The 25,588-nt window shown below is 36.1% G+C and overlaps 1 protein-coding gene across 1 annotated transcript; it reads left to right on the top strand.

The window, feature by feature from the left end:
- The first annotated feature begins 2,667 nt into the window (after nucleotides 1-2,667).
- Nucleotides 2,668-19,703, top strand: LOC121428849 (negative elongation factor E-like). The gene is made up of 8 exons (XM_041625716.1): nucleotides 2,668-2,862; nucleotides 10,810-10,891; nucleotides 11,396-11,454; nucleotides 12,799-13,004; nucleotides 14,328-14,371; nucleotides 14,662-14,797; nucleotides 16,591-16,754; nucleotides 19,175-19,703. The coding sequence occupies exons 1-8, from the start codon at nucleotides 2,791-2,793 to the stop codon at nucleotides 19,249-19,251; spliced, it is 840 nt and encodes a 279-aa protein (XP_041481650.1). The 5' UTR covers nucleotides 2,668-2,790; the 3' UTR covers nucleotides 19,252-19,703.
- The last annotated feature ends 5,885 nt before the right edge of the window (nucleotides 19,704-25,588 follow it).

The raw sequence follows: 25,588 nt of genomic DNA, 5'->3' as shown, positions 1-25,588 counted from the left end.
GAAAATTACATTGATTTCTTACCATTCGCTATGTAGGAATGCTGCTCGCATTATATGACGTTACAAATGAAATACTACTAACTTTTCACTTCTTTGATAGGTTTATCTCAGACCTTGGGCAATATTGATTTTTCAATCATTTTTCTGCTATTTTTACAAGAAACGTTTTGTCAGGGTGAACTTCACCTTTTACAGAACATGGGTTTATATGGTTTTTATTACCAAATTCCCCTCGGAATCCATGAAAAGGAATAGAGATTATACAGCAATAAATAGTGGATAATTATTTATTTGTTTTTATTTATTTTATACTGCAGGGTAGGCCTGTTCAGTTATGAAAAACTGCTTTCCAAAGGGGATACACTTCGTAATTCCGTAGGTTCGTAATTCCGAAGGCTCGTAATTCCGAAACACGTAAATTGCCTATATATACCTCGATGTTCGTTGATCCGAAAACGAAAAAGGGTTCGTTAATCCAAACATTTGCGGCTTAATTCCGAAGATTCGTTAGTCTGAAAACGAAATGAGGATCGTAATTCTGAAGGTTCGTTAGTCCGAAAACGAAATGAACAACGAACCTCATTTCGTTTTCGGATAAACGAACCTTCGGAACAACGAACCTTATTTCGTTTTCGGATAAACGAACCTTCGGAACAACGAACCTCATTTCGTTTCGGATTGTCGAACCTTCGGAATAACGAAGCTTCGGAATTACGAATGTATACGACATATGGTTAAGACAGAATACATTATATAGAGTGTGAAATCTTTGTGGTAGGGTCACTGGTGAAATCAACAATTACTCATGGAATCATTACATTTACATCAAGTTACTCAGTGTAATTATTGACTTATAGTTCAACATTTGAATTGAGCTCCTTGCATTAAACGAGGATGACTATGAAAAATACGACTGGGAAGATTTAGAAACATTTATTTTCCTCCTAGATTGCTCTCTCATTTTGTAGCTTGCCATTTGTAATTACCCTGAGAGAGAAAAAAGCCTGGGGAAAAGGGCAAGTGTTGGTTCATTATCTGGATGATAGAAATTAAAAAAAACTTTAGAGCATGCAGTATCATTCATTATTTTTAAAAAAATTATTATTTACATCTGTATTGTTATGAAAGTTCATCAAAAGATGTCAACCTCGCTTGACACGCTCCTGTTTTATATGCACGTAGCCTGTACACACTGCGTGACCAAAAAAAAAACGCGTTTAAAGGGTACGTGTTTAAAAAAAAAATAGAATCACTTTTGGTAGATTTCGTTGTAAAATCATAGACATCCTATTTAATTGACTCAGGAAGAGATAACAAAAGAAAAATCATGTATGATTTGATGAGTATACTTCTCTGTTTTGGATGACAGGTATTTTACCTTTAAGGTAAAATACCTGTCAATCCAAATTATATCTATCTTTATTATTTCCCCTCTGATTGCTCATTTGTATATTTACTTTGTTCTTTTTCTGAAGACTTTGTTTTGTAGTCTCATTTAAGTTATTTATTTGTTCTGACAATGATATACTAGCTTAATTAGTTTTATTCCCGCGGCTTTATTCTTTATAAGCTTTCATCTTTCTTTCAAAGTGTCATCAGTTTTGTGTGAGTTTTCTTTTGACCTGAATCCTACCAGTGAAATTAGTTATGTAACGCCTTACTTCTATGTTTGTTGTGTTGAAATGTTTTTTTTTATCTGGTTATTATAGGTCTCACAGTAAAAGAACTACAGTACGTATACGCTATAACTAAGTGGACCCTGGGAAATATTATTGGGAGAAACAGCCTGCATTACAACTACAGCCTTGATGGAACTGCTCTTGAGGAAGTGTCAGAAGAAAGAGACCTGGGCATTATCGTGGACTCAGAACTGAAATTCCACACACATGTTGCTTCAGCTGTCATGAAAGCTAGCCGAGTCCTTGCAATCATCAAGAGAACCTTCCTCACCAGGGATAGGGATACAATTCCAAAACTCTTCAAGGGTCTTGTACGACCAGTCCTCGAATATGGGAATGCAGTTTGGCATCCAAGACACAAGACAGACATGAAAGAGATTGAGAAAGTACAAAGAAGAGCAACAAAACTCATACCATCCTTGGCAATGCTAAGCTATGGAGACAGGCTTCGAGCCCTAAAACTACCATCCCTGCAATACAGAATGAGAAGAGGTGACATGATCCAGACTTATAAAATAATGCATGGAATTGACTGGCTTGACAAGGATATGTTTTTCTCGTCTATTACTGTTGAGGCAACCCGTGGTCACCCATTTAAACTCTTCAAGAAAAGAAATAGACTGGATGTAAGAGCAAATGCCTTTGGAGCCAGAATAGTGCATGACTGGAACTCGTTACCAAATGAAGTTGTCTCTGCTCCATCTGTAAACTCCTTCAAAGCCAGGCTTGATAAGTTTTGGAATAGAGAATGGTACAGTCACCCTTGGGAATGAATTGATTTGACAAAAAAGATGGCAATTGCACCATGTACACTGAACACTGACACTGTAACACATAGTATACTTGTGGAAGAAGATTGAGCTTGGTTGAAAGCTAGACCTGGAAACTTGGCTGCAGCTTTCTGCATTTTTCCAGTACATCCGGTAATAAGGTAATAAGGTAATTATAGTTTTGCATACACGGTACCGTACGTGGGTTTACGTCGTGCAAGTAATCGGTAACTTCAGCTTTTTCGTCACAGGTACTACTAGTTTGCATCTCCGGCGAATGGTTGTAAATCACCTATTTATTACAGGACTTCAAAGGATTTTCCATCTTCATCTATTTTGCTATGGGTTACTCTAACAAACTTACAGAAGAAGAGGAAATGCTCCAGAAAAAGTTCGCAAAACTAAGGAAGAAGGTAATCTCAACTCACCATTACTGTCCCATACGTGTGAATTTGTGTTTGTAAATTCTAGGCCTACCGTATAAAAATTCTTCTTTGAAGAAATGGACACACACAATTCCAAATTCCGAGAGCTGTTATAAATTTATCATTAATGCCTAAAACTTGTCCTTAAAGAGTCCAATAGGATTTTTTATGCTCATTCTGATAGTATGATTTTTATAAAGATTTAGAAACCAGATCACAATGAAAAATTGTGACAAACTTTTTGTGAAAAAAAATGTGCAAAACAGACAATTTATTTTCCCATAGAAACGCATGGGAAAATGGCAATCTCAACACACACACACAAATAAGAGTCTGCATCTTATCTCTAAATCCTTATTTAATATATAAACTTGTCCTTACTGTCAAAAGTCCATAGGCCTACATGCCAAACACAAGTTAATATAATCAATTCATATCACATTTTTCTAGCAGCCTGAACTTCCAAAAAATGTGCCATATTTTCCACTAAATCAGCCTGTTTTATGCTTACACTTTTCAGTGTGGCTTCAGACACCCTACTATTGCATTCATCTAAGTTACATGAACTGGCAAAAAACCTCAAACTCCCCCCCCCCCCCCCGAGACTTCTACTTTCCAAAAGATTTAGGAAATTAGGGCCCTAGCCCTAAATCATGTACATGGGATACAACTTCATTTCCGACATTTCTACGATATTGATTTCATTCTCAAACAAGAATTCATTAAAAATAGGGGAAAATGTTATGAAAAGACGGAAAACTTGCCACAGTGTTTACGTCGCCATCTTGATTTCATTGTCTTTCACTTGATGACAGCATGCAACACCCCCCCCACACTTTTTTCCAAAACCATGTACAAAAATGTAAAAAAGACCATGTGATTGTGATTTTTGAATGGTCAGCCCCCTCACACTTTGGGCTCAGTCCCCCCACTTTTAAAGTTGTTCCAAGCCCCCTGTTCGTGACTAGGACTTAAGTTAGGGGCGAGTTAATCTAGAGTCTAGAGAAATAGAAAAAAAAAATAGGGGAAGATCTAGACAGCTGGCAGCCGTCTGTTTCGAGGATTTTTTTAACATTTTTAAAATTTTATTTCTCCTCGTACACAGACAGCTCGCTATCGTGCAGCCACCATTAGGGGACTTGCAATGCAAAATCCCCCCTTCGGGGCTCTTCAAGTTTTGTCCTTAACTCTTCATGCGTTACGTTCGCATTATTGCACATCCGTAGGCGTGTTTCGTTCGCATTTTTGCACAACCACACATTTCCCATAGACGTCCCCTGTCCCATTGTTTTTCGAACAATGGCATGCCCCGGTGCGTGCCTAGCTACAATGTATACTAGTAGCTTGGCTTTTTTGTATACCGTACATTACCGATCGATCGATCGCGCGTGAGACATTATAGTTGAGCGTTTGACGGATTATCGCAGTTTACAAATTACAAAATCTTTGAGTTATCCCCAAAAATCAATCTTGATCACAGCCAGGAAGTTCATTGAAAAAGGAGAGGAGAAAATCAATAAAACCCTCCTCATAAACAATACCATGGCCAGGTTTATTGTTAGAAATCTGTGACTCATGGCACGAATGTGAATGAGAGGAGATCACTGCTAACATAATGCAACACACGGGGGGTTTACAGGTGAACGCATGAAGAGTTAACGAATCAAAATTTTGGAAATTAACTCGACCAAAATGCAAATTTATATTCCCTCTTGGCATTAATTGCCCCAAAACGGAGAAAAATGAAGTTAAAAGGAACAAAAACAGTGACTTACCTCAGCTGTCTCGCAAATTCACTTCCCTGTTTTATCCGATCTTAAGTACATAAACATATGGCCATTGAGTCCCCTGTACAGATCGCGCTAGAACTTCGGTCTCTGTATTTGGTGAGTGAAGCCAACAGAGTTCATCTGAACAACCAACAAAACAGAGACCAAAGCTTTTGGACTGGGGAAGATCGAGACTCTGAGAATAGGAGGATGTTAACTGTTTGTGGTAAGAGAGGGGTGGTGAATGGGAGAGGATGGGCAGATTGGAAAGAGAGAGTGGGGAATTTGGGGCTGTGGAGAATGGAGATAAAGAAAAACAAAATCAAGAAAAAAAGAGTGAGAAAGAGGCGGGGGATAAGAAGTCAAGGTGGAGGGTTTTAGACAACATGTGGACATTCACAAGAGGGAGAAAACATGGCCTGACGGGACGTTAGCTGGGGGGGGGATCCAACACAATGGACAAAAGAAAAGTTTTTTACGAGACATCAAAATTTGAGGTCAACAAACTTTGAACCTTTGAAGAACACGTGTTGATATGCGTGGTAAACAAAAGGGGCGAATCTGAATGTGAATGAGTGTGGCGAAATTGGTGAAGGAAATATCACGCAAATCTCCTTGACTGTTTCAGCAGGGAATTTCGTGCTTAGAACTTGGCACATGTACACACGTTTAGCAAAGGAAGTAGCAGTGAATAGGTGCGGTATAGCATTTGGTAACTTGACTACTGTACAGTCGTAATTGATTTCAGCATGGAGATAGGATTAATTGTACCACATGCTTGCTGAGATAATTTCGCGCACATGCACAGGTATTTAACTCTCTCTCGGTGGGGAGAGAGCATGATCGTATAACTTTTAGTAAAAAAACATGTTGGCAAATTTTTTGCTCAGGTCTGTAATAGTCGGGTCTTGAGATACGATCATTTCTTATTTTCTACTCTCTTTTATAAACAAATCAGGATTGTTTCCATTTGAAAGTCTAAGGTTAGTGGTGACTGGCAAGGCTCAGGACAGGTCTCGACTTCGTCATAAATTTTTAAATCTATGAAAATATGTTTAAAAAAGTTTCTGTCAATGAGAGCGGACAATGCTGAGCATTCCTCAGCTGACCTCAAGCATCCACTTGGACACTGTTTGCACCATGAATTGGGAATTTACTCGGTATTAGTCGGTATACCGGTATTGAAGCAATTAGCAATACCAGTATTGAAAATATTAATACTGAAAAACTTACTTTGGTCTGTACATGTATATAACTAGGTCTTTGTCATGCGTCATGAGGTCGCCCCCTTTTGCGTTACATGGTGATTTTTGCTTTCGCGACGCACTTTCAACTTTAAAAACATTTATCTGACAAAGTATACACCCTATGATAGCAAAAGTATACATTTTCTGAAAGGAAATTGCACAAGGAATCCAAATCTGCACTCAAAAATAGCATCAGGTGTAAGGAAACAGTTTTGCATGGACTTGAATAGGGAAATTCTGATATTTTTTTTAATCTCATGGTTTTTGTCATAAAATTTTATGTAGTCCTCCTATGACAAAAATAATGCTATATTATGACAGAGCACATTCAGACCTTTCTAACAATATATAATTGTGTAGGGTTCATGTTCAATTAATGATCTGAAAATTGACTCCGACTTTAGCCAAAAAAAATCATGCGTTTCAGGAATCATATACTATATATCAGGTGTTATAACGCTTGCAATACCAACATTTGTTGGGTTTTCTTTGCCTTGTACATCAGAATTTATAAGTTATTAACATTTTAAAGGAATTGATGGTACATGTAGGTACATAAACAATTCAAAGGAAAAGTAACAATTGAAATGTAAGTTACACAATTTGCTTACCGAGGCTCTTATTGTCTGATGATGACATGCAAGAGACAATGTCTATAGGTTCAGGAGTAAAGACTGAAACAAGTTTGCAGATGCTGTATGTACAAACATACATAAATTTATATGACTACTGCAGCTTCATGAAAGAAGTTTCTAAAGTGCAATTGCACACATTATATCCACATAGTCTGTGTTTGATAGTTTAAAGCCATGGCGGGTTTTGATGAGTTCAAAGCCAAAATATAGTATGCAGTCCTTTGGTATGATAGTATTTAAGGTAGTTTATGTCCATTTGACCATTTCACACAGACACTTATTGTTTAATGTCAGTGTGTGTGTATTTAGTGAAATATACATGTATGTATACATGAATGTAAATAAGACATCAGTGAAGATGTACAAACTTGGTGCTTTTAAGAAAATAATGCTAAACCTTCTAAAATTTGTAACACATTTTCTGAATGTTTGAAGGTCATTGACCTTTGTCAGTTAATAATTTGGATTATTTGCCTTAATACTGAGCAGTATTTTCATCCCCTCAGAATTGTAGGAAGTGTTTTTTTTTTAATTGATGCAAGTTTAGTGCTAACAATAACTGTCATTCAAATATGTGTCAATCTGGAAGAAATGTCAAAATTAAGACATTGCAAATTTATCATATTTTTATGTTTCAACCTTATCACACAGGTCTATGACATGGCCAAACCTACTTTTCAATCATTAGACAGTAAAGTAGAGTATGTTAGCTTTAATTTGATACCAAGTTTGTAGGTTTAGGCCAAGTTTTGACAAAAATATTGATGTTTTCCCAGAAATTGCACCAAAAATTGCGTTTTCCCATTGACTTTGTACAGGCGGCGCCGCTTCCGGCACCACCCCTCATCACCTCTGGTGTCCTGACTTTTGAGAGCTATAACTCAAGTTCTATAAAGTCTACAGCAATGAAACTTTCCAGGCTATTGCCTTATTAATTCAGCTTTAAAATGATACTAAATTTGTTGGAATAGCCTCTATGGTTTTGAAAATAATTAAGAATTACTATAGCACGAAGCCAAAGTGTGTAACAGCACCACCCTTTTTGGGGGGCGAGCTCATGACGCATGACCCTAGGTCTTTGTACTCTAGATAAAGACCTAGATTTTAGACAGGGTTGTAGATATGAATGAAAAAAATATATATTGTTAACTTGAAATTCGTTGAATTGATCAAAGCAATGAAGAGAAGAATAAAAGGGGCTCTGTATTGAGATCAACTCTAATGATCACATATTTTGCTTTGTAGTAGTAGGAGTGGGCTATAAATGGGTGATTTTGGGTTTTACTGTGGGAACAGTTTTTTTGTGTTCCTTTTACCTTATCTCAACATGAAATGACAATATTTTTTGTCTCGGGTCCGAGAAAAAAGTGTGCCGGGCCAAAATCCAAAATGGCCGCCAAAACCACCTAAAATCACAGTTTTGGCCACAACTTCTTTATTTGGTGGTCTTTTTCTTTGGTTTTGGTGTCCATTCATATGTATTTGGGGGCAGGCAATTTGTTTTTCCTATAATTAATACTTTTAAACCATTATTTGTAGAGTTAAAAGGTAATTATACCTAAATTTTTCAATTTTTATAGCCTTTTTTCAGACAAATGTAGGTTTTATTGTCCTGGGGTTCTTCGATATAAGATGGTACGAGGTGAACAACAGCAAGCAGCTTCATAGAGCTATATTGCTTTTATTCCTCTACTGTGGGTTTTACGGATATTTGTGAAATATATCTTATTAAATAAAAAAATGTTAATTATCCATAGGGCAATACAGTATACAATGTACTGTTACTGTACATACTTCACTGCATATTTCCATGCATTGACCACCATGACATATGACAAGGCCTGTATATAAACTATAGTGTCATAGAACTAAGCTCTTAAGGTTTAAAATTAGATTGTGAATCGTGGATTTGATTGCTTGTCAGCTGATCTACATGATGAAACCAGCAACGTGAATTGCACATAAAATATCACATATCAATTATCATATACGTACATCACATATCTACATGTAGCCATATCTTCTTCATTTGGAGGCTTTTTTACCTGGTTGTGGTGTCTAACTGGCCTATGTTTATTGGGTGAGGTAACTATATAATCATGGTAATGTTGATCAACAGCCAATCAGAACCAAGGATTCCATGTAAGTTACCATTAAGTTAACATAATGGTAAATTTTTATGCAACGGGACCCAGAATATCTACAGTGTAAATGCCATGATGTGGGGTTAATGACCTTTCTCCGCCCCCTGAATTAGCATATTTGACAAAACATGTCCTCAGTTTCTGAGACAAAACATATCTTCAATTTCTAAGCCATCTAATTCTAAACCTAAGAGCTCATTTCTACATGTTTAACACTATAGTTTATACATGCCTTGTCATGGTGGCCAATGCATTTCTGCAGTGCAGTATGCACAGTACATTGTATACTGTATAGCCGCTATGGATAATTAACATTTTTTTTTAATTTAAGATATATTTCACAAATATCCGTAAAACCCTCAGTAGAGGAATAAAAGCGATATAGCTCTATGAAGCTGCTTGCTATTGTTGACCTCGTACCATCTAATATCGAAGAACCCCAGGACGATAAAATCTACTTTTTGGCTGAAAAAAGGCTATAAAAATTGAAAAATTTAGGTATAATTACCTTTTAACTCTACAAATAATGGTTTAAAAGTATTAATTATAGGAAAAACAAATTGCCTGCCCCCAAATACATATGAATGGACACCAAAACCAAAGAAAAAGACCACCAAATAAAGAAGTTGTGGCCAAAACTGTGATTTTGGGTGGTTTTGGCGGCCATTTTGGATTTTGGCCCGGCACACTTTTTTCTCGGACCCAAGACAAAAAATATTGTCATTTCATGTTGAGATACATTACAAGGAATAAAAAAAACTGTTCCCACATTGAAATTACAAAAAAAGTATTTTTGACCCACGTATAGCCCACTCCTATTTGTAGGTTTCTTTTCTTCTTTGCTTCATCATACAACAATTGTTCATGAACTTATTATGAATTTATTTGAGAAATAATGATATTGCAACTATAATTGTCTCCAAGTCTAATGGACCATTTATTATTATTATTATTTTATTCGGCATTTCAACAAAAAAAGTTTACAATCAATTTACAGGAGAATATACAATTACAAAGTGAAAAGGGATGTTTACAGAACAAGTCCAGGTTGCCTGGAAAAGGAAAAGGTTAAATAAATTTGAATACAGAGCATCAGCACAGTGGAAAAGAAGGTGATCCTGTTCATTCTGTCTTTTTAATGAGACAACTTTTAATAGGGTATGCTAGCTTTCTTTCAATGTGTCCTTAATATTTCATCCAATAATTTGATATGAAACAAATTTTACAATATTACACTAAATTCACATCAGATTTATACTCCACCAGTTTGAAAAACATACCCATTAATCAGAGGTGCTGGTCCAAAATTAATGACAGTCCCAGAAAACAAAGGATACCTTTACAAACCAAGACAGATCATGCCTTGATGGGTTGAAATCGTCCTTTTTTTACAAGGACAGGTTTTTTTCAACTATTATGGGAATGGAGTGCAATAAATAGATTCTGTGACCTGAATTCCACTCCCCCCAACATTTGCCCGAAGTCTTCCTATAATCATGTTATGTCTGGGATCTCTGTGGCCTGACCATGCAGTATACATGTAGATTATCCATCCATACATGGATCAATGCACCAGACCTGCCGACCAGTACGTTTTTGGCGTGTTTAGTACATTTTTGCAACCAAAATACGGCAGTACGTTTTTTTCTATAAAAAAAAAAGTTTTTGTAAAAAAATTAAAGTTGTAATTTATAAGAAAAATCGTCTCTATATGTCTCTATTTCATAAAACTTACACTAATATGGTTATTAGAACAATGTAATTTCAGGTTACTTTTTTTTTTTCGATAATTTTGTTAAAACTAGAGTGAGATATACACATGTTTCATTGTTTTTTTTCATCTGCATGAGCAGTGCGCATTTTAGCTTGCATGCACCTTGAGCGCCGCGATGAGCAAGTGGGCCACACATTTTATTATGAAATACACTTTTTTTGGGGGAAAAATACAGTTTTTTTTATCACAGAATACAATTTATCATTCCCAGAGGTTGGCAGGTCTGATGCACAAGTGTGAATAGACAGTGCGTTGTGTTCATACACACAGCTTCCAACCTAACTCTCGTCAATATAAGGGAGCTATCATGCCTCTATATGTGGTCTATACGGTTGTAACCATTTGCCTTCTATTTGTTTCTTACAGAAAAAGCTGATTCAGCAACTAAGACAGAGCAAATCACATCCTCAAACCCCAACAACTCCTCAGCCTAAAGCTGCAAAAAGACGTAAGAATACTTGACTCAAATATAGGTCATTTACATGTAGTCCACCACATATGTTCTATACTTTTATCTTACCAAGATGGGATGAAATGAATCAAATATATTACAACATGAAAATACTTGTGGAATATATTGAAAGTGACATATATCAGTACAGGTATTTGAAAACAGATGCCAACTCAGTCATAAAACTATAATTTAGCTGAAAAGAACTTAACCATTATTTCGGTGTCTTGAATATAGAAATTTTGATAATAATTGATGAAGGCTGAGTAGGTAATAGATTATTGGTCACTCATCCATATCTATGGAGCATATATTTGAAGATATATATTACCGTATGTTTATCTCGTTAATGTCATTGCAACTTTTAGTGACTCCTTTTGCACTTTTGGAATGTGGAAATTTCAGAAATCATTTTGAAAATTGCACTTTCTGTAAAACCAATGATATTTTATGTGAGCTGAACTTGTTAGATTGCATTTTCCTATTTTCCTTCTATTCTAGCTGCTGAAACAAGTCAAGAAGATGCAAGAGAACTTGCAAAGAAGGTTCTAGCAGCTCAGGTACGTAGAGTATGTTGTTTTGAGGGAGAGGTAATCAGAGGGGGGGGGGGGGGCGGAGGGGAGGGGAATGGAGGGAGACAGACAAGGGTGCGTAAGGGAGATTAAGTGTAAGAAAGGGAAGGAGAAGGAATGAAGTTACCTGATGAATTTGGAATTTAAGCTACATTTTGAAAATCTGCCTGCAGTAATATGTAGAGCCACGGATGCACCTACTGTTAATGTACACGACCTCGTTTATGAGCGTGTCTTTACTAGTGCTCTTTGTTGTTTGTAGCAGAAATAGCAGTATTGAAGTACCGTAGTAGTTTTAGTAGTGGTAGTAGAAGTAGCAGTAGTGTGAATGTAGCAGTTGTAGTAGTAGTTGTTGTAGAAGTAGTAGTATTAGTACATGTAGTAGTAGTAGTAATAGTAGTAGTAGTAGTAGTAGTAGCAGTACAATTTTAGTAGTAGTAGTACATGTAGTAGCAGGAGCAGTAGTAGAACATGAAGTAGTAGTAGTAGTAGTAGTAGTAGTAGTAGTAGTGGTAGAAGTAGTAGTAGTAACAGAGCTAGCAGTAGTAGCAGTGACAGTCGTAGTAGCAGAAGTAGTCTTTAACAGGCATGTGTACATGATCGGCTTGATCACAAAGAAGCTACAGAAAGTTGAAATCAAATTTTGAATGACTGGAACAATAACACAGCCACACACAGATCTCTGGAGGATGTCCAGGTAAGCGGGGAATAGTCTGAACATGGTGTTTGGCTGAACCCTGAACAAGATACAGACCCACACCGTGTTCAGATAATCCCCTGCTTACCTTGGCATCCCCAGGGAATTTGTGTGTGGCTGTGTGATTGTTCAAGTCATTCAAAATTTTGATGTTGATTTCCTGTAGCTTCTTTTTGATTGAGTCAATAACTAAAACATGCCTGTAAAATAAACATGGAGTTTTGTGTAATCCCATCTCATTTTCATTGGTCTTCTTTTTGTCATTTTGTGACTTAAGATTCTGAAACTAATTGATGTGAGGGACAATAGCATATCTGTGATTAAACCATTCTCTTAATCATTGACATGTGATTAGTAAACATTATTGAAGTTAGCCTGTGTAAAAATATTGTTCATTTGATGCATTGGAATTGTGCAGTGCCCTCGTAAAGTTGGATCAGTTTCTTTTGGAACCCAGTTTAATATTAGTAGGAGGAGGAAAACTATTGGTTGTGGGGTATGATGATTTTGTTTTAATCAAGTCATCACCATAATCATTGTTATCAGTTTTATTGCTGTTAGTGTTCATTTCATTGTTATTTTACATTTGATATAATGGTAGGTTTATATTTGTCTTCTCTCATATTGTTGAACAGCAATCCAAGTTGTCCAAGCCTGAAAACAAAGAGAAAGGTTTCAAGAGGTCCCGCAACTTAGAAAGACACCGTCGAGATCCTGACAAGCCTCCCAGTGCTGCACCTTCTTACAAACCATTTGATGATGCTAAATCTGGTCTTCGGGGTCCCGGAGAGCGGTCCTCATCACCAGGTGTCGACTCTCCTAAGAAGAGTCTCTATGACAGGTATGGTAGATGTAACAAGATCGACAGAGATGAAAATTTTGATCCGACGTACGGTATTTTTCATTTTCTGAAAATCGTATCATTGCAAATTTTGTAGACATCAAGAATTAGAGTAAGAAAGATTTTCATCCTTGCCCATCCCTTTTCGCTGCCCTATGCCTCGAAAAGAATGAATGAGTGTATAATTTAAGAGGTTGCTTTGATAATAGGTAATGCTTAAAGGGGAAGTTCACCCTGAAGAAAACTTTGTTGTAAAAATAGCAGAAAAAATAGTAAAAAATATTGGTGAAGGTTTGAGGAAAATCCGTTAAAGAGTAAGAGAGCTATTAGAGTTCAAAGTTTTGGATTTATGACGTCATAAACGAGCAGCTGCCCCATGTGTTATGTAATATAAAATGCATGAATTTAAAATTTTGTATGGTTCCTGATGACTTAATTTTGTTTTCTATTCATGATCAGGTGTGAAATGATTGATCTATTGATATACAAAAGGTACAGTGAAAACCATTTTCAATTTTTTGAGAAAATGACATTTCATTGATTTTTTACCATTCGCTATGTAGGAATGCTGCTCGCATATGACGTCACAAATCAAATAATTAAAATTCTAATAACTTTTTAATTAATTGATGAATTTTTCTCAAACCTTCGGCAATATTTTTTATTATTTTTTCTGCTATTTTTACAATAAACTTTTTTTCAGGGTGAACTTCCCCTTTAAGTGATACAACTGTTTTCTATTGTTGCCATGTTTACTGAAATTACACATAAGAAGCAATAAGATTGATGTCGCTGAAAGTAAAGACAATGCCATCCGAGATGTGAGATCGCCAGTTGGCTCTTGAAAGAAGTGTTCCATATGCAAAATCCTAGAGGAAATTACAAAATTTGGTCACCAATGTGTCCATAAAGATCAATATTTATCCTAGCCTAATTTCAGTTCCAACTCAGTGGTCCACCAAATTGCATATTTACATCTTTTTTTGCTTCATTGCAATCTCTGTAATTTTCCCCATAGTTCTTTACCATCTCATTTTTAGATATACTTTAATTCCTGTAATGTCCAGCTTTGTGATGTGATAATGCCAGTTGGCTCTTGAAAGAAGTGTTCCATATGCAAATCCTAGGGGAAATTACAAAATTTGGTCACCATTATGTCCATAAAGATCGATATTTATCCTAGCCTAATTTCAGGTCCAACTCAGTGGTCCACCAAAGTGCTGAATACTATTTGTTTCATTGTATTCTCTGTATTTTCCCCCAAATTTCTTTACCGTCTCATTGAAAAAAAACTAAACCTTTTTTTACTCCTTTTATGTCCAGCTTTGTGAGTAGCGGAACTCTGGATGATGAGAAACGTGGATTCCGTGAGTATGAACTTTCTGTACCTCATTCATTGACCTCATTTTATTTTTTTATGGCCTAAAAATTGAGAAAAAAAAATTGTATGAAATACATGGGTTGGTCTGATTACTTTCAATACAAAGGCCTAAGAAGTTGAAAATGATAAAATATTCATGACAAGAATTTTATTGATTTCCTGCCTACTTGTCACAATCTTTGTTACTCCTTTCTAGATCAAGACTCTTTTGGTGGTAGGAAGCGAGGACACACAATCTTTTTAAACTTTGTCACAATCTTTGTTACTCCCTTCTAGATCAAGACTCTTTTGGTGGTAGAAAGCGAGGACCCACAATCTTTGTCTCGGCACAAGAAATCAGTCAGGAACTGTGTAAGCAAGCCTTCAGCAAGTTTGGTACAATGGCAAACTTGGCCTTGGAACCGGAAAGAAGGTAAGCAATCTGTTCAATTCACTTTCCCTTCTACTCCATTTACACCTATGAACTCCTTTTAGCCACAACTCAGTCATCAAATCCATTTAGAAAAGAACTGTTGCTTTTGGCACAGTCCTTGCATTAGAATCCATTCATTTATGACACTGGTCTATTATCATGATTATAGTGCATGTTCATGGGCATTATAATAATAATAATAATATAGGTATATTTACCCAGGGTAGCCACTTCAGTTTCAAAAACTTTTCTACCGGTGGGCCCTGCTATTATTATTACCCCAGCTTTAGCTGAGCTACCTAGGCGCTCAAGCATTCAAGGAATTTCTTCCTACCGGGTACCCATTCACCTCACCTGGGTTGAGTGCATCACAATGTGGATGAGTTTCTTGCTGAAGGAAATTACGCCATGGCTGGGATTCAAACCCACGAGCCTCTGTTTCAAAGTTGGAAGACTAATCCACTGGGCCACAACGCTCCAACGCTTTCAATTATTCTAAGCCTAGTTGGGTTTCACAAATATACCTTTTCTTTATTTGTTCTAATAATACCTCGTGTCATATATCTCTTTTATTAGATTTATTTTTTCAGACATGTCAATATCTGTACAGTGTATATGATATATATATTGTCTCATATTTGAATTGTTTGATTCTACTGAAATTTCAAATTTTTGTCTGTGCATATGTATATATTTCGTATTGTAAATTAAAATATAATTAAATGATAATTTAGCTGATGGTAAAGAAAATGGTTTACAATCTGATTCAGCACCTGAAAAGGCTCTCCTGTTGTGTATAAATTTGAGTATGACTTATGAACTTTATGAAACACTATTTAGAAATGATTATTACAACATGAGAATTCATATATGACTTACATGTACATGTATGGCCATCCACCCCACAACCAAAAATTAGAAGCCAAATATGAATTTTGAAATTTTCATTGAGCTTCAAAAATCAGTTCCTAAGCTTTTAGTTTAAATTGATGTATAACTTGTCAAAATTGATACCAATAAACCTCACAAGTACTTGATTGGATGCAGAAGATATTCAAACAGAGCTTAAAAAGACTGAGAAAAACCAGGTATGAAGTTTTGGGTTCATTCAAGCATGAGATGTGCACATGGCAATCTCGGATACTTCCGAAGCAGTTTTCAAAATACTACTACTAATAATAATAGGCATTTATATAGCGCCATCTATCTAGAGATATTCTATTCCGAGGCGCACAAGAAAAGAAAGAATGAGAAAGTTTGGATGAGTGTCAAAGTGCCAATAACTAATACTGTTAGAAAAGATAAGATTTCAGTTTGGATTTGAAGGTCTCCAGTGATTGTATAATTCTTAAATTTAACGGCAAATTATTCCAGAGAGAAGGTGCTGAGGCAGAGAAAGCTCGTGCACCATATGCTACACGTGTCTTGGGAGTCTTAAGAAGTTGCTGGTGTGATGATCTCAGGCTTCTAGCTGGTGCATAAGGCGTGACAAGGTCTTGTAGATATTTTGGTGCCAAACCATTTAACACTTTCCAAGTGAGAAGAAGTATTTTAAATTCTATACGCTTCCGGATTGGCAACCAATGTAACTTTTGGAGAATTGGTGAGATGTGTTGATATTTTGACATACCAGTTAAAACCCCAGTTAAAAGATAGTGTCAAAGAAATTCTTGTATTATGAAGAAGAGGAATACTCTCTCAGATAGGCTAATTTTCTTTTTAAAGACCATCTAGTATTTTCACAATTTATTGGAAACCTTCCCTTGTGACATTTGTTGATTTTGATCATGTAGGCGTGCCTTCATCACATTCGACACTGTGGAAGCAGCGGACAAGGCCTGTGAAGAGATGAATGGCAACATGGTGAACGGAATGACCCTCAGGGTGAATTTTGCAAGGAAACAACCTGCTCTAGAGGCAGTCCAGAACAATACCAACTCACCTTGGACCAAGATAGGTAAGATGATCTGAAATATTCCCCAGGGAGTGGAAAATGTAAATGAGATTTGTTCCTTAGGGTATCCATGACCAGGAACCCAACTGCTATTTAGGATTTTCAGAACAATACCAATCCACCTTGGACCCAGGTAGGTAAGATGATCTGAAATATTCCCCAGGGAGTGGAAAATGTAAATGAGATTTGTTCCTTAGGGTAACCATGACCAGGTACCCAACTGCTCTTGAGGATTTCCAGAACAATACCAATCCACCTTGGATTAAAATATGTAAGATGTTGGGAATATTCCTCAGGGAAATTGAAAATGAAGAGATTTATTCCTTGCCGGAGCTGTGACCAAGGGAGTAAACTGCTTTTGAGGCAGTCCAGAACAATACAAACACATCTTCGACCAAGATAGGTAAGATGGTTGGAAATATTCCTCAAGGAGTGGAAAATGGAATGGGATTTGGTCATAATGGTAGCCATGATCAGGAAGTCTCATCCTGGTGCAGTTCAGAACAATCACAAACTCACCTTGGACGAAGAAAGATAAGATGGGAATATTCCTCAAGGATTTGAGAATGTTATTGATATTGCTCTTAGGGTAGCCATGGCCATATACCAAGTGGTCATTGAGGCAGCCGAGAAGAATAAAAACTTGCCTCAGACCAAGATACATGTAGGTAAGATTATTGAAATAATTCTTCAGGTAGTGGAGAATGAAATATTTATTCTTATGTTAGCTATGGCCATATGCCAAATTGTTCCTTGGGCATTTCAGATCATACCAATCATCTTTTACCAAGATAGTCATATTATTTGAAAAAGGTAGATGGATTGATATGAAAGAAGCCTCAGGGAGTGGAGAATATAATGAGATTTTGCTCATTTGATCAGAAGGTCTGCTTCTAAGGCAGTTACTAACAATACCAACTGACCTTGGACCAAGATCGGTAAGATGATTGGAAATAGTTCTCTTGAATTGCAGTATGAGAATGAAATATCTTCTGTCAGGTAGCCATGACCAGGAGTACGGTAGATGCAGTTAGGTGCTTGTCAATAGTCAGAGCAGCTTTTCATCACTAATCCTAACATTCATCAACTATAATACATTCGGGATTGTGGGAAAGCTGCTATGAAAGACGTTTAGCACCTTTGTAGCCAGATTCCTGCTTAAAGATGCAGGACAGATATCATGGTGCCTAAATGTGAGGAAATTGGGAATTTTCGATTGCTTTAACTCTATCTAGGCCGGGATATTTTGGGAGTTCATATGGCCGGGGGGACCTCCCAGGCCCCCCCTAAGATCTCGGCCATCGACCGCGATCACGCCGAAAATTGGCACGCAGGTTGCCTGGGACATAATCTACAAGATTGTATAATAATATATTTCATGTGAATCGCTATTAAGTGATTATGCTAATTCATGCGTAATGAGTATGCGAAATCATACTTTTTCTTCTAACTCCCTTAATAAAGCTCCAAATGTACTAATTTTTGGTATAGAAACTCTTTGTGGTGTTCTTAGCAAGTGTACATGAAAAAAATTGTGATATCAAATCATTTTCTTATGTATTTTATTGTTTTTTGCAATTTCTTATGTATTTCGTTGTTTTTTGACCTTTTGTTTTTCATTGTTTTTTCAATGAAATTTGTTTGGGACTCTTCTGTGATCATAAAAAGCATAAAATAAATACATTTAGACCAGCAAAACTAAAAATAATCATACATTTATGAATTTTGGTTGAAAACACAATTTGCATTGACTTTGTACACGAAATCACGTTTTTGAGCAATTTTCGGTCTGACATGCACTTACATAATGTTGCGTAATTTCGGAACCATGTACCCGGGTGACACAAAATTGATCTCAAAAGTTGCGCAAGACTTAAAAGTAAAAAGTCAGCGAGCGGCGTGGTAAAAAAATTTCGCGCGGCGAAAATATTGCGCGATTCGTTGAGGGGGGCCTCCGTGGCCCCCCCCCCCCCCCGGCCTAGTTTGAATCACTTGGTCTACAAGCAGTGTGTAACATAACTGTAATTTGGTCTAATACCCATTTAGTTTAATGCTCAGATGGTAGGAATTCCTCTTGGCCTACTCAATTACTCTGCACTTTTTTCAAATGAAAGTTTGGTTCACAAACAATTCATCTAATTCAAGTAGACTAAGTTTTGATTGACCAAGAGGATATTAGATTAAATGGGTGTAACCTAACTGGAAATTAATCCCAATGGTCAGTAGGTGAATTGGTTGTAGACAAACTAGGATTAGAACATGTTGGATTAGACCAAACAGAAAATTTTAAAAAGTAGGTGTAGGTCAAGTGGCAATTTCTGTTTTTGTTTGTTTTGTTTCAATGTATGTCTACATTTCATATCATATACATTGATTTATACTTCAAAATCATAAGCATTTAAAAATTTCTTCTTTTTTTTCAGCTGGCGGCATTACCAAGACCAGACCAAAGGATAGTAGAGAGGTGGTTGTATATGATAATGATGACCCGTTTGCATAGAAAAGGTTATCACTGTACAGCGACTTATGCTGATGATTTTGGTCCATTCACATTGAATAGATCAGACCGAAGGATGGTAGAGAGATGGTTGTATAAAACAATGATGACCCGTTCGCATAGAAAAGATTATCACTGAGCAGTGATTTGTGCCGATGTTGCCCCATTCGCATTGAAGAGAAAAGACCGAAGGATAGTAGAGAGGTGGCTATATACCACGATAATGATGACCCTTTCGCATAGAAAAGATTATCACTAAGCAGAGATGTGTGCTAATGATTTTGGCCCATTCACATTGAATAGACCAGACAGAAGGATAGTAGATAGGTGGTTGTATACATGTACCATGATAGTGATGACCCTTTCGCATAGAAAAGATCATCACCGAGGAACCAGTTTGCTGTCATACATGTATGATGACTAAGAAGTAGTATGCTGCAGTTCTCCACATAAAGAAAATCTTGAAAGTAATGGTGCCTGTGACGATATGTGTTAACACAGCTTAGCAGAGCTTACCTACAGTAAAGTGAAGATGTATGTGAGAGACTATGATGATGATGATGCAGATGCACTTGCCTCTTAACAGTATCAGTGGTGACCACTTTACATGTAAAATCTCTTGCATTCGTGTCTGTGAATGTTTAGTTTAATACAGCTTAGTAGAATCACCTACATGTACATGTATAAGCGACGTCCGAAGAAATGTTGGATGTAAGGGATGATGGCAGTAAAGTCTGTAAAAATACTTGTTTCTCACAATATCAGTGGTGATCTTTTACCACATGAAGTCTAATCTTGACATTGTCACAGTAAGGGGAAATTGCATTATGATAGTGATTGATGGCATGAAAGATCAGCGATGATTCCTTTGCATTTAAAGGGATGGTCCGGGCTGAAATTAATGTATACCCGGTAGCTTAATAAATAGAGTAGAATTCACTTAGCAAAATGCCGAAAATTTCATCAAAATCGGATAACAAAGTTATTGAATTTTAAAGTTCAGCAATATTTTGTGAAAACAGTCGTCATGAATATTCATTAGGTGGGCTTACGAAGTCACATCTCCACTTGGTCTTTTGTATTTTTTTTTATATGAAATTAGGTTTATTCAATTTTTTTCCTCCAAGAACTAGAATAATTGGATTAACAACTGATTTAGTGCTTTAGATATTTATTGCTGCAACTTATTTCATTATGAGGGAGACATATTATTCACACAAGTATGAAATAATGAAAAAAATATGATTTTATGTAATAACATAAGAAAACGGAAAGTGGAGATGTGACATCATCAGCCCACCTAATGAGTATTCATGACGACTCTTTTCACAAAATATTGCTAAACTTTAAACTTAAATAGCTTTATTATTTGTTATCCGATTTTGATGAAATTTTCGGCATTTTGCTCAGTGAATTCTACTCTATGTATTAAGATATCAATATTTTCAGCCCGGACCATCCCTTTAAATGCTTGTCCCTGTACAACAGATTGCAATATGTGTTTATCGTATTGAATACACTTTGACATAGGAAAGATTGATGCTTTAAAGTGCTCCAAATTCCATATTTGAACATGACAGAGTCGAATGAGGGACCATTGTTGTGTTATGTTGCCAGGATATGTGCTAGGATTCACATGATGGTATCATTGTAGGTGCCACATTTATTACAAAATGAATAACATGCCCAATTTTGCCACTGGGCCTCATCCTGCATTACATGTTTTCTTTGTCGTTCTTTCCAACCTGGGGGGTGTTTCACAAAGATTTAAGTATGACTTAGAGTCGCACTTAAATACCGAGTTGCGTACGGTATGAAAGGCTTGACCGCATTGGTCAGATCGTGTCATGAGGACGCGCACTAATGTGTATCTATCAATAAGATCGCGCGTTGCATATCATGTACGTGTCGGCATTTAAGTGCGACTTAAGTCGTGCTTAAATCTTTGTGAAACACCCCCCAGGTGGATGTTTCATAAAGCTGTGCATAAATTAAGAGCGACTTTACAAACAATTGGTGATCCTTTCTTTCGCGCTAAACCATCGCCAATGAACATTTTTTTTGTTTAAACCATTTACCACAAGAAAGAATCACCAGTCGTTCTTTAAGTTGCTCTTAACTTACAAATAGCTTTAGGAAACAGCCCCCGGGCAGGTGTTTCATTAAGCTGTTCGTAAGTTACCAGTGAATTAACGAACGACTGGTGATCCTTTTGTAGGAACTACATCAACACCAATTAAACGCTGGTGTGTATCATTTGCCACAAGAATCACCAGTCGTTCATAAAGTCATTTGCGAAGTCACTCAGAACTCACCAGAAGCTTTATGAAACTCCCAAGTGGTTTGAATAGGTAATGAAAACTGGCAACATTGCTATTACTGTTTTAAATCTAAAATTCCGCTAACACACCTGGTGGGTGTTTGATAAAGCTGTTTATGAACGACGGGCAAACCTTTCTTCGGGTAAATGATACACGCCAGATTTCTATTGAAGTTGATTTAGTTCTGAAGAAAGGATCACCAATCTATTGCTGTTCCTTGTAACTTGTGAACAGCTTTATGCAGTACCCATGGAGACTAAATGTTTGGTGATTTGTAAACACCTTTAATGTAATCAATATCATGGTAGTAAACTCAAAGGATCTTGATGATATTGCAAATGTTACGTGACTTATTTTAGAAAAAAATCTGTGTGATTGTTGTAAAATTGTATGTTGTATTCTGTAAAGAATAAAGTGTAGAATGTATTCCTTGTCAAATTTTGAGTGTAAATGGTATTGTTTTTATATTGATTACATCTAGTTTCTCTTCATTGGCCTTTTGCAACATTAGACCTCTCTTCTTAGCCTGCATCCCTTCCTTTCCCCTGCTCATCTTCCCTCTCTCTCTTTCTTGCTCTACCCCCCCCCCCCTCCTTCTCTTGCACTGCCTCTCCGTCTCTTCCGACACTCCCTCCACTTCTCTCCCCCTCCTGTATTCTAATCCCAAACCATTTCTTCTTTTATTCTACTATAATTCCAAATGACCAAAACTTGGACAATACAAAATGGATTTTATACATATTGTATATCTTTATTTATCTTCAACATCATGCTTCTCTATCTGTTCAAGTAACCCAAGCACATTTCACATTCTTAAGTTAATTCATATCAATATCACAGGTGTCATGAGGATTTCCATTACCAGACACATGGGGAGTGTTTGCACCGTGATGAAAAACACTCTCAAGAACGTAGAAAATGTCAAATGACCTTCAAGACAAAGAGCAACCAAGGTCTTTGTCGAAAATTGGCGAATCATCAAAACGGCGGTTTCTTCCTGGATTATGGACAAACGACGTGCAATTTTTACATCAGCTCCGAAACTTGGGACGAAACTCTTGTTCAGGTTCACCAGTTTTCGACAAAGACCTCCCAGCTGTTGACATTTTCAATACATTTACTGTGTTCTCTAATTTGTTCTGCATTGCTGTGCAAAACCCCCAACTGACAAATTGCGCAATAACTTTCAGAATAGATGAAAGATTGGAGGGGTGACTATTGTAACTATATGATCAAGAGAGCATATCATCAAACGGAAACAGGTTGTATTTTCACATGCATTGTAGGCAAAGTTAATACCTGTAGTAGATATTTTGTCTGTTTACTCACTATCTCCAATATCTTTGTAATTGACTAGTCAATTTCTCAGTTTATAAATGAATGGATACATGTAAATAAATAATTATAAATGCTACATATACAATACACAGTGCATCAAAATGTAGGCTCAATAACAATGCACTAAATGCAGAGTTCAATTTTGAATGAAAATCCTAGCACAACAAAGGAAGTGAATTTTAATAATATAGAGTTACATTGGGGTTCTTGTATTGTTAAACAAAATTTAAAAAGTTTGGCAAGTTTATAAGAACAAAGAAATCCAAAATAAATTTGATAAATGACTTGATAATTCAAAAATCACAACATATTTCCTGTATTAAAGCAGGGATGCAATTTTTAAGGTAAAGCCTGACCTGAGGCCATTTACGTTTACAATTTGTACATGTTCAAATATTTGTTTACTGTATACCTCAGATATACAATAGATTAACCATGAAGAATAAATGTATATAAAAAAAATTACAAAATAATAATTGTAATTAACAAGTTCACATATCTCTTGCACATCTTTCATATCAAAATGTAAATCTTAACTATATGCTCATCATTTGATTATATCATAAGAAAATTTTACCACTCAGTAGTTTTAGTAAGCATTTTCTATTCTAATCTTATGAGGGACCGGGGGAGGGGGGGGGATGACACCTCTCTCTGATTGTCCCAAGCAGTGAAGAAAAGTTCAAGAGAAGTGGGAAGGGGGGATGTAGACTCAAATAAGAAAAGGGTAACTAACAATGCCACCATTAGATGTGTACACTCGGGTCAAAAGGGAAGGGTAAATTAGTGACCCCTAACCTACTTATTTCTGAACCATTGCACATGCTTCAGTTGTTAGCCATACATACATACCCATACCTTAGCTGGATAACATTGTAAACATAACTGTTCCCTGACAGCTGGACATTATCAAATACCCACTTAAAGTGTATGAAATATCGTGTAGCCCTATGTCATATAATTCTAATACTTGTTTTATCAATTGCATTTTCAATAACAAATAAATTACTTTCATTATTTTCAGTCTGTATTAAACACAAAATTACAAGCAGCATTCGCCTTCACATGAAAATTAATGAATATAAAGCAATTCAACAATTTACATTTATTTTCTGTTTTTAAATATGACATGGAATGGATACTCTTCAGCCTTAAAGCTTTACATGTAGTTTTCAGCAACAAAAACAAGAGAGCTGAAAAGTATACCATAAACAAGTATAATAAACTTATTAAAGGTGCACGACTAAGGGAATAAGATATTTTAATATTTCAGATTACAAAATTGAAAAATTGAAACATTATGACATTAATTAAATAAATTCACCTATGTTTGGATTAATAGGCAATATTTCCTGAGAGAAATACACTGTTTTATATCGGGATAATTGTCATGAAAGAATGCATGAATTGGGTTATCAAAGGGCAACAAATGCTTAATTATGCAAAAACACACAAAAATAGAAGCCATTATGAGAGAGTGATCCTACATGTATACCTAGGTCTAACAGCTTTTCAAAAGACTGATGACATTTGATTAAAGGGATATTTAGTCCTACTGTATACATGTACATATAATCCTTTGGGACAGATTCCTCCTTGGCCTACAACCACTTTCCGCTTGGTCTAACTTGCAATGATCTAATCCCATTTTGTCTACAACTTATTCATCTACTAATCATTTGGTATAATTACCCCACTTACCAGTTGGTCAAATACCACTTATATTTCAGTATAAATGATTAGCTAAACTGCATCTGACTAAAATATTCATTTAATACAAAATAATTAGTAGACAAAGGGAAGTTAAAACATCTGGGTATTGAACCAAATGAGAATTAGACTATGTGTGTTTGTATGAGGCAAAGTGTAAGGGCGACCGCACACCTTACGATTGGTCTGCGACCCGATTTCACAAAATGTAGTAGAATTTGATGCTAATATTGAGACTTGGAATATCTTACTGTGTACGTTTTAAATCATCGTACGAATACCTATGTTCAAATCTGTGACTATGCTATCATCCTTAGAGTGAAAGCAAATTTAATATCTAATCGTAATGACGTCACAGCAGTCGTACGATTGGCTACGATTTGAAACCAATTTGGCCTTTACTCCAAAATAAAAGCTTGCAATCTTTCAAAATGGTTATATTAGTATTCTTTCAATTAATTTTAACCTCAAAGTGATATGATCCATTCACATTTTCAGAAACTGAGCAGAATTAATCGGAATCGCGAACAGTTTTAAGGTGTGTCGCTAGAGCAGGTTAATTGTACATTTTATAAATGCTTGTTATAAATGCCTTATGAGAAACTGAATTATCATTATTACTCTACACCTACCTAGGAAAACATTTAGAAAAACATTTTGGCCTCAATTACAAAATTAAAATAAGTTTTGGGGTGATGACACATATACAGTATATAAATGTGAAGGAATAATAGATAAATACAAAACGCACTGATATACAATTAAATGTACATGGTGAAAGAAGGATGTACTAAGATTAGTTTTATTGCACAAAAAACGAACATGCTCTTAACAAATGAGTACATTATGTGCATCATGCTAAGCAAGTCTAAATCCTTAATTGATCTTCATAGAGATTTCTGCTTCATTGCAGGTCTGAGGGTTAAAAGCAAAAAAGCATACTTCTTCAGTAGTAAACTCCAGTGGAAACC

The sequence above is a fragment of the Lytechinus variegatus genome, chromosome 15 (genome assembly GCF_018143015.1).
Source record: "Lytechinus variegatus isolate NC3 chromosome 15, Lvar_3.0, whole genome shotgun sequence".
Classification (NCBI taxonomy): domain Eukaryota; kingdom Metazoa; phylum Echinodermata; class Echinoidea; order Temnopleuroida; family Toxopneustidae; genus Lytechinus; species Lytechinus variegatus.
This window is presented reverse-complemented; position numbering and strand designations above follow the sequence as displayed.

Bases quoted from the DNA above. Each gene is read 5' to 3' on its own strand.
- LOC121428849 (XM_041625716.1), top strand. From the start codon at position 2,791: ATGGGTTACTCTAACAAACTTACAGAAGAAGAGGAAATGCTCCAGAAA. The intron at 10,892-11,395 runs GTAAGAATACTT...CTTCTATTCTAG, and splicing joins GCCTAAAGCTGCAAAAAGAC to CTGCTGAAACAAGTCAAGAA. The intron at 13,005-14,327 runs GTATGGTAGATG...TTTTATGTCCAG, and splicing joins AAGAAGAGTCTCTATGACAG to CTTTGTGAGTAGCGGAACTC.